Source organism: Pseudomyrmex gracilis, unplaced genomic scaffold (genome assembly GCF_002006095.1).
Source record: "Pseudomyrmex gracilis isolate BER0280 unplaced genomic scaffold, ASM200609v1 scaffold_283, whole genome shotgun sequence".
Lineage (NCBI taxonomy): Eukaryota > Metazoa > Arthropoda > Insecta > Hymenoptera > Formicidae > Pseudomyrmex > Pseudomyrmex gracilis.
The window spans coordinates 123315-137972 of NW_018020867.1; the positions used below are offsets into that span (position 1 = coordinate 123315).

At 38.6% G+C, this 14658-nt stretch overlaps 1 protein-coding gene across 1 annotated transcript in view; it reads right to left on the reverse strand.

Moving 5' to 3' along the window:
* LOC109859756 (hemicentin-2-like) overlaps window positions 1–14382 on the reverse strand; it is a 134063-nt gene extending 119681 nt beyond the window's left edge. The window contains exon 1 of the mRNA XM_020438296.1: window positions 13437–14382. Within this exon, the coding sequence (XP_020293885.1) occupies window positions 13437–13536 (100 nt within the window). The 5' untranslated portion in view covers window positions 13537–14382. The remainder of the gene's footprint in view (window positions 1–13436) is intronic.
* Between the last annotated feature and the right edge of the window lie 276 nt (window positions 14383–14658).

Here is a 14658-nt window from a genome sequence, read left to right on the forward strand (position 1 = left end):
CAGAAATCGTAGAAAATATAAATTTTCCATGATGTGTGTTAGCTATCGAAGCCGACGGTTGGCCTCTTCTCGCGGGAACAAAATTCGACATTTTATAAAGCGTTTCTCTCTCTCTCTCTCTCTCGGCATATAGAAAACACACGCGCGAGTCCGCCGTCATAACTCCACATCCACTGTCATCCATGAGATATGTAACGGATATTACATTTCCAGTTCGCCAGATTGATATATTTAAGAGAACGCCGATTCCGCGGCCAGCAGCGGCCCGTCTAGATACAGAGACATTTCGCGAGTGTATCGAAACGAACACGTGCGCGTGGTGTAGCTAGAAGGAAAACTTACGGCACGTTTTTGGACACGTAACGACGAATACGTCGGCGTAACTCGCGCTATTTTCGGCATTGGACTTGCGAGCGGAAAACACGTTCCCGTGTTAACCGGCTCGACTGTGTTGCGCGGCAAAATGTGGAATTACGTTTTTATACGTTACGTCAATCTCTTCAGCGTTTTTTTTTTTTTTTTTTCCAGTGCAACACGAGCAAACCAAGTACAAAGTATAATTGCCCGTGATTGTTTGATGTTTGAGTGATAGCCAACTTTTCTCTCTGTGCGAGTGGCCAATTTGTCGGGGAAATCAGAAAAATATGACTCCCACAACCAAGACTGCAAGCGCAAAGTTTCTAAATTGAATGCTANCTAAAATGACAAAATATGTTTTGACGTTCCGCGTGCAAAACGAGTAACAAAACGTTAACCTTTGTGTGTTAAGCTCGTGTTTTTAGCGATACGCAGTATACTAAAGTGATTTAAGTTTCAGAGCAATACATTTCTCGTTTAACTTTCTCTATGTATCGCGAAGATACAAATACGTGTTCCGAACTTGGTCGTTTCCGGCAATATAGAAAATCGATTTTGAATCATTGTTTCTCGTTTATCATTTGTCTTGGTATCCTAGTATCGCTAACACAGTTTATCGGTTGGGGCAACTATGGGGCAATAAATTCTTTCATGTTCATTAGTTGTTACTTAGAGTATTCCGCGAAAATTTAATATCCGCTGAGAAATATAATCTGATTAGAAAGCAAATTTGTTGTTCGAGATTCTCTGGGAAGAAAATATTAAAAAACTTTGCTTCTAAAGTTGGTTAATACATAAAAAAGAGATATTTTATTTCTCCGAATAGAAATTTAACTGGAACACCACAAAATTCATTTGGACAGATTAAAATCGATATCACGACGTGATATCACGGGACGTTTTAACTAAATTTAACCCATTATCTGTATATTTAATTAAATTTTCCCGTATAAATTTAATTTATATCAAACATTGTAATTGTCTAAATGGTATAGACATTAGATAATCGCTATTTACAGATAATTCGCGTAATTGTTATGTTAATTAAATATTCGAATATATTTATTTGTTGCGTTGCAATGTGTGCGTGCGTGTGTGTTGCACGTTTTTCTGCGCTCGTAAACTTTGCGATNGGTTATTGTTTCCAGGTTATTTTACGAGTATCATTCATCAGCCGAATTATATGTTGCGCAAGATTGAGCGAGAAAAAAAAAACTGCCAGACAACGTGTAAAAAATTTACGATCGATTTATCGCGCATCCGCGNGATTGGCGAAGTTGCATGCCGCTGCTATCCGCGGGGAGCATTTTAATCCGGTGCGGTCTCGATTAGAAACTACGCTTGTGTGTGGGAATAAACGTCGTGTATCTGACAAAAATTGAGTTCGATCACGAAAAATATTACACCTCTATTTCGCATGTGATATCAGAATTCAATACCGCATCGCGAATATCTTTTGTCACAACTGCAAATTTGATTAAATGCTTTATTCGAAATTATATATCGTCGTCTTTATGTTCGTGTGACTCGCGAAANTAACATCGAAATTCGATATTCGTCTTGCCAAAAAAAATAGCGCTCGAATCGACCGCGGAATATATAAAACGTATATAAATAAAACAGCGGCGACGGTGGACTTCTGACACATACACTCTTTTTCACACTTCCTTTCTGACATTTTCAGCGAGATCAACGCGATTGAGTGCGAACGTTGTTCCTAAGTAGAGCGCTCGCAGCAATCCAGAATTGAGTTCGTGTCTCGAGTCTCAAATCGTCCCGAGAATTTATTCGTCGCTCACTCTGGNCTCAAGTCGCGGAATGATAGATCGTGAGGGAAAAGTTATATCTCCGTATGTTTGCCACGCGCGGGATGCACATGATTTCAATATTTTGCCACATCAAATATTTAGATTTCCGATATCGCCGCGTTCTTGTCCGGTCATCGGACTTTGGTCAAAAAGCGAAATATCCGTTCAGTCTCGAAGATGAGAGAGATTCGAGTTTTATAATCACGTGTTATTTGCCTTTGTGCCGAATTGTCGCGAGTACAAATACACTTTAGACAAATGCTATCGATACTTTTTTTATTTGGATAATAGAAGGAAAAACGTGTGCACTGGCAATAAACAGATACATGTGAACTTTTGCGTCATATATTTAAACGGAAAAATGATTGATGGTTTTTCCGTTTCGTTGNCGAGAAATCGTAACTGCGAGATGAATAAAATGTTCGAAATTTAACTGACAAATTTTTGACACGTGAGCTAGCGATGTCTGACACGTATGATCATATGTACGTATAGTGGAACGAAATAAAACGCGCGTATGGAATCTCGTAAACCTTCGAAAACTTCTCGTAAAAACTTTTGTCGCCACGGAGAAAAGTAAATTAATTTGAAAATTCTTATTTTTAAATTTTTGATCATTTCAAATAGCCTTTGACGAACACCTTCAATTTTTTTATTTCAATACTATGGGTAGTTGTTTAAAGAAAATACATTAAGACGTTGCAAATGTTCCAATAAATTGCTAATAATTTTTCTTTTTTTTTGTTTTGAACAATTTTTTTTGTTGAGAACAATATACATATTGCAAGCTAAAACTTGTAATTGAGTCCCAAGCTGTTTGAAACGTCTTTANGAATTCTTTCACAAATAACAGCTACTTTTGATCTTTGAAAGCTTGTAGGCTTTTTTTCTCAATTTTCGAAACGGAATTATAACATTTCAGCAAATACTCTCATCTGTCTCACGTTCCGTAGAGACTTGTCATAGAGAATTTGTCCACACAAAAGAGACAAGTCAGTAGAATCACATATATCAAAGTTGTTAACTAGCAAGACCAACTAGTGCTACTCTCTTGTGTTTAGCGAACTGCCGCGTTGAGAACCCGGGTCTTTCATTTCACGTGGATTCGCCATTCCAGATTCATCGTTTTCTCTTGTTTCTATCTCACGGAAGTTAGCGCGAGCACAAATACCGAGTCGAATATATTGTGAGCTTATTAAATAGAACAGTGTGTGTACAGAACAATATATATGTTGCATATTCTTTACCGATACATTTGACTTTAATAGACGCTTGAAACTAATTAATACAACCATCCAAGATAATTAATTACATAATTTCAGTGTAATAATTAATTACATAATTTCAAGAGAGATTTTATCAATCTCGTGAATTTTTTTTCTTTGAGGTGAGATTAATTATTAAGAATTTGACGAAGAAAAATTGAGAGATAGCAACTTGAAAAGAAATAATTTTGAATCAAATTTTTGTTCTCTCTGCAGTTGGANAGATTTCATACTTCCGGAGATGATTCTGTACTAATTTGATAAGTATCTTGTATAATCACGTAACCTCTTTTTAATATTGCTCAAATATTGTTGAAACTAAGTTACATGTTATGTATACCATCATACACATACCATAATACGTCCTCGAAATGTGAAGCAAAAAGTCGAAATTCCAAATTGAACGTTTGCATAAAAATAATTACGAAACGTAGTGCAAAATGTAATTTTATTGTATTCTTTTTAATAAAAAATAGGTCTCCGATTCTATTCTGTCGCTTTCTTCATGTATTAACATCATATTGTTGCGTAATCTTTAATCATATATCAGGCACAAGTAAACTTTGCACAACGTAAGTTGGCTGGCTTCGAACTCATGTAAGTTAGAAGACCTTATATCGGCCGCTATTGGAAACTCGATTATACGTTTAACTTTGCGATGTAGTTGCGTTTAGGTAACTTGCGTTCGAAATAAATCGTTCCAATATGATATCGAATTATAAGAACATTCAAAGGAGATATTATAGTTTTTATTTGTTCTTCGTGTCTTTTGCAATCATGAACGATAACTGCTCTAAATTAAATTAAAAAAAAAAAAAATGAAACTTAACAAAAACAGATTCCAATCCCACTAGAACAATATCAGGTGCGCAAAATTGAGATCGCAATCATCTGTGATAAAACTAAGGTTCGAGCTGATGCGCGCGGTAATAACGAAAAATATTCCTTTGAAAAGTGCACCTCCTCTCTATCGTTAAATCAATCGGCTAGTTATCGCGCGATATCTCAAGTAGGAAATTTACGCACGAGTTCACGGTTAATGCGTTAACGTGCTCGCAACACCGGAGGCAAAGTGGTAAATAAATATATTTACAAAGATGCACGTGCGTCTATTTCTGGGGCAGCAACAGTTTATTCTAAACCATGTAAGTACGATATATTATAATAAACACGAGGAAGTGTTTCGCGCGCAGCTTAAAGGTCAACGATTTTATTTTGTTACGAGACAACAGCGCGCGTAATCTATTGGCGTTCAACGCCAAAGTGCGTGCGTGATAAAACCAGTTCGGTTTATAGCGCGTAAATTAATTTTCCCCGCAATGTTGAGTCTTGCGGAGAATACACGTGATCCATTAATATAATTATTAAGCAGGCTATTCAGCAGAGCACTTGACAGTGCTGCAAGCTCGCAATTAACAGCATGCGCGAGATGAAGGAGGGGAGGAGAGCACACAGTTGACACGCTTACAAATTAACGTGTCAGCCGGGTGTCGAGAAATGCGGCCCTATACATGGCGTGTGACATACAAAAATTTTCAGCGATGCATAATGTCAAGTCGTCGCAGATATTGTGAATTTTAAAAAACGCAAAAGAATATAACACATTTTATATACATATATATGTATCCACATATGTATCCACTGTCACAAGTATCGAGGAATAAAGCATATCGCATTAGGTAACCGCGGTTACATTGGCAGTTTCGGAGAATTTTCGTGTTATGGCATGTTCGATTGAATACGAGTAATGCGCGCGTATAGATATTCGATATCGATCTTACGGCACTGATANAGTGCGAGATTNAAATTTCACAAGTTTTCTTGTNTACTACACAAGTAATATTGAATGAACAAGCGCAACAAGAGAGCGTGAATTCGAAAATTTATAAGAGACAAACACACGCGCGAATGTATAGTTGTTGACACGTGGNTTTTGATATTTTTAACCTTTTTATCGAAAAAAACGTATCTTGCAAATAATTTCAACGAAGGTTGCCGAGAGGGAACGTCTATAATAAAGTGCGGCTTTATTATTTTTTCACAAAAGAAATGAAAATCAATGCGATTACCGTTCACCGTTCGCGTTACGGTATTATATCAAGTCAATCCGCTTGTCAGAGAAAGTTACGTTTTTAATCACATTTTCNTTTCCGGAAGTAACGAACAATCAAAGGTTTGCCGTTCCGCATGTTTTCGAACTCGCATTTGCGCATTATCCCGCGCGAAATGTATAACGCGGGAAAACTTTCGGAAAGCAACAGCGCAAAAATATCTGTCCCCGCGTATTTAATTTAATCCACAACACAATGGACGTNTATAAAAAGAAAAAAAAACTATTTTACGTCCATATGCAAATTTATCGTTCGCGCGATTAAGATGCTATGGTAAATGAGAAACGACGCGACGAGAAAGTCTATAACAATTTTAATTCAAGTAAATGCGCGGTGAGCTCGCAAAGTAATCTCTTCTCGTACTCGCTTTCCAGCGTGTTACAGCAAAACTTCGCGCAAAAATAACACCTCTCGGTGTTATTTTTTTTTATGACAGCTACTACGTGTTGGCATGTTAAAAACTTTCGAGCTAGAGGGGGTTGTCAATCATCTAAATGTATACTAATCGAATAAAACGTACATCGATATTTTAAGAAACATAATTTACGCACGATAAACAATTGAAATTTCTTTTGATCGTCATAAAATTTTTAATTTTAAAACTGTCCGAAATAATAAAAAAAAAAAAGACTTACGTGTTGTATAATGTAGCGTGACTAACTAGAGATATATTGCGGAAAAACGTGTGCGGTTATTATCATATGTATAATCTTGTTGTGCTTTATCACAAAAAATATTCATTTGCAAATTTATCGAAACAGTGATGTGTGTAAAATAAATATATTATCGTACTTTTGTCGTCGTGAAACACGATCGATTGTATATGCGTATTTGCGCGTGATAATGATACACATTACGTATTGCAATCTACACACGTAATTCGCAATAGTGCGACACAATACGACACTGATAAACATTGCGATTCATATTATCGAGTTTAAACACAAAGAACACGTATGCCAAAAATGTACGTTCTCATTTTCCCGTTAATTTTCAACGAGTAGTACTAAAATAATCATCCGTATCGATTTTATCGGTTCTAAGTTTTGACCTTTCGTTCTGATTTTTTTTTTATAATATTTTTACATAATTTTTTACACGATATTTAGTGTCTGCATAGCGCAATAACACAACAAGAAAAGCGTAAAAATGTAAAAAGCTCTTGCCCTTATTTTTTATTTATTTTTCTTTTTTGCCTGTCAAAAGTGAAATGCGTTTTGAAATGAGCGATAAAAAATATAGTTACTTTAGCAGAGACAATTCTAAAATTCTAAAACATTTGTTCTATGTACGCGTGTTTGTTTATAAAATTTATGCAATTTTTATGACAATCTTGCGATCATTTTTTCCGACAATATAATCAATTGAATTTTTTCGGATATTTTTGTCAGCCACACAACAACAAGCGTCAATTCACGTCAATTCACGTATATCACTGTTTTCTAACGTCAAAGACAGAGTTATACTTTTTATATGACACGGAATTCTCTCTACCGAAGTTTTCTCCGAGCATACATCTTACATACCCCAATACAAATTCCGCGTGTCGTATTGCCCTTAGTGGCATCCGAAATGTAACGTGAAAATTCTTTCCGTGCGAATCCACACGCGGCATTATACTAAATTCGAGAGTAATGTTTCATGAGCCATTAGCTTTACAGTTTTTTACGCAAAAAAACTTTCCGGTTCTATTTCATAAGTTTGCGACTTGTGCAAAAATTTCTTCTGGTCCGATGGATGTTAACGCTCGCGTAAAAATACTTTTTTGATATAAAAAACCAAAATCGAACTTCAACACATTTATTTATAAGAATTGGACTTATTTAAAATTATTAAAACTTAAAGAATATAAATAAAAAAAAGAATATAAATAAAAGATCTCTTTTTTTAACCAACAAAAGTCTCCAAATAAAGTCTGCACACAAGATCACATTAGAATTTTAAACGCTGTGCACAACTTACAACAAATAACTTACATCAAATATTTAAAAAATGTGTGCGGAAGAGCTACGCGTCGACACGTAATCTTCTTACTTCGATATATATGTAGATGTGTATCGTGGAAACTATTCACGAAACTATCCGCGAACCAACTCGCTTTATCGATGTTTTACTTAGGATTTCCGTCCGACCGAGATTGGTATTGCTCGATAACATCTCGATAAGGATATCCGTTAAGTGTAAATTTACAAGGGAAACCAAACACCGCAAACCGTTCGCGTGGTACAGCAAGCGGCGCGCGACTACAGACGAAGATAAACGTATATTTCCCCGTGTGTGTGTGTGCGCGCGCGCGCGCGAAGCTACTGAGTGTCCCTGTCTCCTCATATGTTTTACCTATAAGGTATCAGCTTTTTGAGATAGATTCTTGCGGTGAGGTAAACAAGAAAAGTTATACGCTTTGCGAGAGCGCGATCTTCCTCATTTATTACGCGCTTTACCCGGCATGTAGGGACACGTACTAGGAAGAAGAACATGCGCGCGTGCGCACGTGTGTGTACACACATACTCGGTGGTATTTTGGTAGATACCGAGCGCGAAAAGTGTGCGTCTAATTATTATTATCGTGTGAAATTTGCGGCAGGGGTAATTATTTCCGTCTGCAGCACGCTTCCCCGTGAAATGAGTTGGCGCCACACCACGGGAGTGACGCCGAAGTTACGTAAGACACACGTAACGCACACACTAAACCCGTCCAAAAACTTATTTCATTTAAACTTCCCCGTTGAAGCTCGGGAGTGAGATTGATAAGCGTGAAACGGAACTGTGTGATGTTTTTGCACATCTCTATTGTGTTATGTAACGCAGAGCGTGTGTGTGAGCGCGAAATTTCAGATTATACATCGGCCTTTGCTTTGAAACATAATTATTATTCAATCCGCGCGTGCGATTGCTCCCGCTTGACGATCAATTCAATAAATATCCGGCGCGCGCGATATATTCGCACACAGATCATGTAATTTCGATAAACGATAGACGAGTGTATAGCGAATAACAAGACTTTAGTTTTAACCCTTTCGCCGCGCGAAAGACTTACAACGGTCGTAAAGCGCACCGTGTAAGGCAGCGAACTTTATAACAGCGACACTACGAACGGCACATATATAACTTCTCGCCAACTCGTTGTACCCGAAGGAGCACGTGAAATTTATTGAAACGCTGAATTGTCTTACAATTGAGAAGAAAATTTTGATCAATAGTTGTATGTGTATGTGTGTGTGTGTATGTTCGACGGTGTTGGTTGAGCGTCTAAAAACGCCATTAGACGCATCTGACGCATCTCCGATCTTATGTTAGTTAGACGCTTACGAGCGTAATCTTTACCGTGTGTGTCGAAGTGTTAACGGATCAAGAACTTTTTGATTTAAATAATTACATACACACAAAGTGAAAGACAACTGAAGCAAATTCAAACAAAGAGCTTTTTTCTCAAATCTGTGTTGTTGCAAAAAAAAAAAACAATAAACTGCAATCTTTTGTAATTCTTTCTATTTTTCAAAGAAATAACCTTCAAGTCGAGATACTGCGTGCGTACGGATGATGTATTTCTATTTCCAGATCTTACTTGTTCACGGTTCGTTGAATCGAACAGTTATATCTCGAACGTGTTCCGCTACGTTCTGGAGGAAGAACAGTACTTTCGTTAAATATACATCTTATTAAAGTAGCAGTTCGACAGAGATACATAAATGTGTATTATCGATAGAATTTCGCCTATCTTTGTGCATAAGTTTCAACGAGAAAAACATATCTCCGGATTTTCCAAACTTTTCCTCGTCACGCTCTCGGTGCGACTATTATTAATACTCTTTCACAATCTCATTTTGATTGAAATGTAAATTGATAAAACTTTGCTCGCACAAGAGAGAGAGAGAAAAAAAGAGAAAAAAAGAATTAATAGAACTTTTGATTGTGACACAAAGTCGAAATTTATACGGATTTAAATTTTTTAACTCTATGTTATATCGATAGAGCATTGCAGTAATGTTTGATTGAAAAGAGCGCCATTTAATGATTATCGGTAAAATATTTTTATCATCGATATATACATATACGTTTTCAAGTCCTCTTACGTGTATTTTTACACATCTGTGTATCCTACAAATTTTCTGTCTTATATTTTGCGACGGCTGATGATAAGCTCGCGTCGCTGTTTTCGTGTGACGATACACAGCGTGTAAGTACGATCTCGTCTAGAAAATATTAGAAAATTCCCATGCATAGAAAATGTGAGAAAATATCTACAATTTATTTTACACGTTCACATATGCAGCAGGTGTGTCACGCTGACATTTTCTCGCGACACCGTTTCGTTTCAAGTGCTAAGCTTTTTTTCACATCGACAGAAATATGTATCGCCTAATTGTAAGTTTTCTTGCCACTTATACAAAAAACGTGATATATATAATTTTTCTCTCTCTCTCTCTCTCTCTCTCTCTTTTTTGCGTATATATAAAAATTCATGTATTATATAATAATATTTAAAAGTCAACTTATTAAGAACTTAAGTATGTTTTTTTTATCAAGTTTCTGTTGAAATACAAATTCGTGATGTTGCCATTAACAAGAGTTTCGCTTCAAACATGATTTCTTCAAAGCTCTACGTGATATTTCAATATTTTAGAAACGTTCGCGAAAACGCGTCTAGCGTGACATCGCAAACACAACAATGATATTACAATAATAAATTTAGAGATATTTTCAGTGAGGAAAGAGAAGCGAGATGTGCGCTGTGCATTTTGTGTGTAATACGTTTTATCCATTGTGTATTATCCGCGTATCCATTATTGAAATTACTCCAATCGCAAACACGTTTATAAGTGTTAGTCTCGCACATATATTTTGCAATACACACATGTTGTTTTTTTTTTTATTTTTTTTTATTGATTTTATGTAATTAAACAAAATGTAATAGAAAGAGATTTTCGTATCGTGTATCCAACATATAAAAAACATTTATCACGATTTCAGAAATATTACAGATACGTATTTTCGATGTTTCGTCGATTTTTGGTTACGCGTCTAATAAATATATTTTCAAAAAAAAAAAAAACCCACGCAGAATTAGTTGCAGATATAATCCGCGACTTTTTCTGTCTAAGATGCGAACACAAGTAAAGTTTGCGCATCGAAGATATTTCTTTCACACGCGGACGCGTTATACATTTTCGTCGAGTTTAGATATTCGAATTGCTAATTTTGCGCGTCATAAAGCAACAAGCATCATAATCGTCGCAATTTGCATTACTCCGCACGTTTGTGTATCATTGCTATGCGGATGTTACATATCGCGTTCCGGGCAGTCGGCGCCGCTTTTAGAAAGCTTCTGTTGCACTTGCTTCTCGCCACATTAGCGCGCTTCTCGCGCGCTTCTCGCGCGGCCTATCGTATTATATTTGTTAGTTCCCCGAGCAAGCGGCCACACAGATTTAGAACTTGCTTGGGACCTGGCCAACACGTGACGTGACTCCAGATTACTAGAATTTGAAGTATTCCCGACGTGTAATTGCGACGTAACGCCCCGACGTATAAACTTACATAATACGTTTGAAAATTTATATAAAGACATCATTGAGAAATCGCGAACTACTCCTGCGACTGCGTCTATCCGAAAAGTATCTATTATTTCAAAAGTATTTTGTGTCGCGTCGCATACGCGACTTTCACGCAATCGCGCCGTGTCTTTCGCGTCTGAAGAAACTTTACCTCTCGCATCTTGAAACGTTGCGGTTATACATGCAACCTTTCCCCATAAACGCATCAACGACACGCGATAATGTACCGCGCGCATATAGTTCCAAATTGTTTCGTGCAAACGAAAATTACGGAACTAACGTCGCAAAATGGCGCTAAGTGATTTTCAGGATGTCGTTTATATGCAAAAGATACGCATCAACGACGAGACCGGCCCGCGACGATTTATGTATACATTTTTTTCGCACGAGATAACATCTATGTATGCATCGTATAATAGCGTAGATAAGCGTAAATTTATTCTCCACGGATATATTTTTAAAGAGTCCGCTCATCGCGCGCGCGCGCGCGAGCGCGGGCTCGCCATACGATATATATTGATGCATCCAGAGCTCACGTTCTCTTCATATCGCTATTTTTAAATTTTGATCAGTTTTTTTTATCTCATGTTCATGCAAAACCTTATATTTTCGATGTAAATAAATAAGTTATTTCAGCAACACGTGTGTTTATAATAACAGAGTCGTGCGTAAATAAACAACAAATTATGCGAGGAATTTAGTTGTAACGTTATAGAGGGATGCGGCTCGATACATACATATATATATATATATATATATAATATATATATGTATATATTATTATTATATTATACGCGAAATTCGTGATGTCAATCTCCGCGCATAGATGTAACGAGCACGCGTGCACACTTTCAAGAAATCCGTGTGAAAATAGTGCTCGCTGCCTCGCTTGTTTTTTTATATTTCTCTTTGTCTCTCTCTTTCTATCTTTCTCTTTTGCAGTATTGAAATTCGCGGCAAAGCGTGATCGGGGACAGTCTCTTTTTTTTTCACTCGATACGGGAGTTTGATTACAAACGCTGCGGCGGTGCAGAGCATGTACGCGTGTATCGAGTAACGGGGACGCTTGCACGTGTGTGTGTGTGTGTGTGTACGATGTATATGCGTGCGGCTTGAATTTTTTCCGCAACCCCTCAAGATGTGCGGATACCGAGGGAGTCCGTGTTTCTTTCCCTTTCATCTGATTTTTCAATGGCCGTGCACACATCCGGAGGCTAGTGTGTGCCGCGGGTTATTATTCCACGGTCTTGAACACGCGAAGAACTCCGCGTCTTCGTGCGCGTTTACGTTATGCGAGCTGCAGCGCGCGCGCGCCTGCTGCATTCGTGCAACATTAAAATCTCGTTTCGCCGAATCACAGGTGAGACAGTCGGACGCACGCGCAGACACCGCGCTTTTTTTTTTTCACCGGAGAAATTATACCTCTCGCATATAAAAGCGTTTTCTCTAGATTTCCGCTCTCTGAGCATTATTGTTTTCCCGCGAGCCGCGCCGCGGTTCGTTTCCTTCCGTCGGGTTTTTTTTTTTTTTTTTTTTTTTTTTTCAAGTCTTCAGAGAGACATTAAGGAGCTGTTAGTTTATTGTACATTTTTCGTTGCGGCCACAAGTATAATATATACGTATAAGAAAGAGCAATTCTTGGCAAGATCATCTTTCAGTCGTACCGCTAAAGAAAAATGCTAAATGCGAATTAGTAATAGACGTCGTTGTGTTATTTCATTATCAAACGTACATATATATATATCAAAGTATATTTGTAGATGCGTGTCATGGCAGTTTTTAGCCTTCGGCGATCGAAACCGTGTCGCTCGGAGTGACTAAGAACTACCAAGAAAGCTCTGCTTCGCGAAACAGCGTCGTAACCAGCGTTTGCATCCGTTTATTTATGGATGATAAAATAAAACTTATAAGCGCGGTAAGTTCGGTAGATCTCGCGACACACAGGGACACTTTATTCTCGACATTGCGACATATATACGTTGTCTTTATTATCAAGTAACATTGAGACGACAATTGGTTTAATTTTTTTTTTTTTTTTTTTTGATTTTATAATTATTTTGTTTTAATATTTTAAGATGACTTGATCTACATTTTTTGCTTCTTCTCTCTTCTTCTTTTTTTTTCTCTTAAATTCATTTCTTTCGCATTTTCTTTGCCATTATAGATCTATTAAATTTATGCTTGCATAGATCCGCCATTAGTGCACCTCGGTTTCAACGTAGCACCTGTCGCGCGCTCGATGTTGCACGTAGTAGTTCACGCAGAAGTGGTAACGATAATCCGGGACTTATTCGGAGGATTAATTCCGCGGGTGGAAGCTTCGGAGTTTGGTGAACTTACCTTCGGCACCACGTAGAACGACCGATCCTACGGCGAGAAACAGGAAGACGGCCGCGATGAGCGCTCGCATTTCGCGTGGGAAATCCTGTCTTCGGTGCATGATCGAGCGGGGATCTTTCTATCTTGAGATTACCGAAATATGCCGTCGAGAACGGTTCTCGAAAACTTTCCTCTAGTGCATCACATTTATCAAGAACACCGAAACGGCAGCTGATGATGTTCACCAAATTATGCCACAGTATCCACAATTATCCACGATCGAACCGACGAAATCGGCGGTAAACTCACTTCGTTATCGGCGCGCGATCGCGATCGCGTTTCGCTCCTTGCACTCCGAAATTTTGTCCGAAGCGATCGTATGCGTACAGAAAGATATAACGCGCGCGTTTTTACCGAATTTTTGACGATTAAAACGACGGCGCGTGTAAAGCACAAATTTAAAAGTATATTTACGTTGTTTCTCGAGAAAAGAAGATTCGCGTTAGCGAGTTTCACCGAAAGAAAAGACCAAGTTCGAAAAGAGAAAGAAAGAAAGAACGTGAAAAGAATGAGGAATGAAGACACGTGCGCGTTCGATAAGAGACACGGTGAATCCTTCGGCGATTTCAGGGCGTCAACAGCCAAAGAAATTTTTAACGAACGATCTCGGCGAGAATTCCGCGACGATGGATCATCGTGATTCGCGCGCTAAATGCGATCGCGCGATCGCCTTTGACGAGATCCCTCTCGTGTGCGAAAGAGGGCGGAAAGAGGGTGACGCGACGACGAAGAGCTGGCGGGAGCGTGGTAACAACCGAGTTAGAGCCAGAGTCGCGAGCGACTGACTAGACGACCCGTTTCGAGGCCGAGGTGGAAGCGAATCGTACGCTTACCCGAAACTAAACGATTCGCGGCCGTCGGCGCGACGCGCACCTGTCGTTCCGTAGGTCGCTGCGCATGTCCCTAGCTGAGAGAAGCCGGCAACCGACTGCCAGAGGAGCTCGTTCGTCCGTGAGGGGAGTTAAGCGGGTGGCTGCAGGTGGCAGAAAGACGGTGGCGAGGCGCGAGGAAACGTCGATGGGGGATGATTGTCTGCGGCCTGACGTGGTAGGCTGGTTCGAGAGAAAAGGAGAAAAAACGGAGAGAGAGAGAGAGAGAGTGAGAGAGAGAAAAGAGTCGGTTACGACTTGCAGAAACTGAAGGTGCTGCTCCGTAGATGCCACATTAAGATTTTACGTGAATG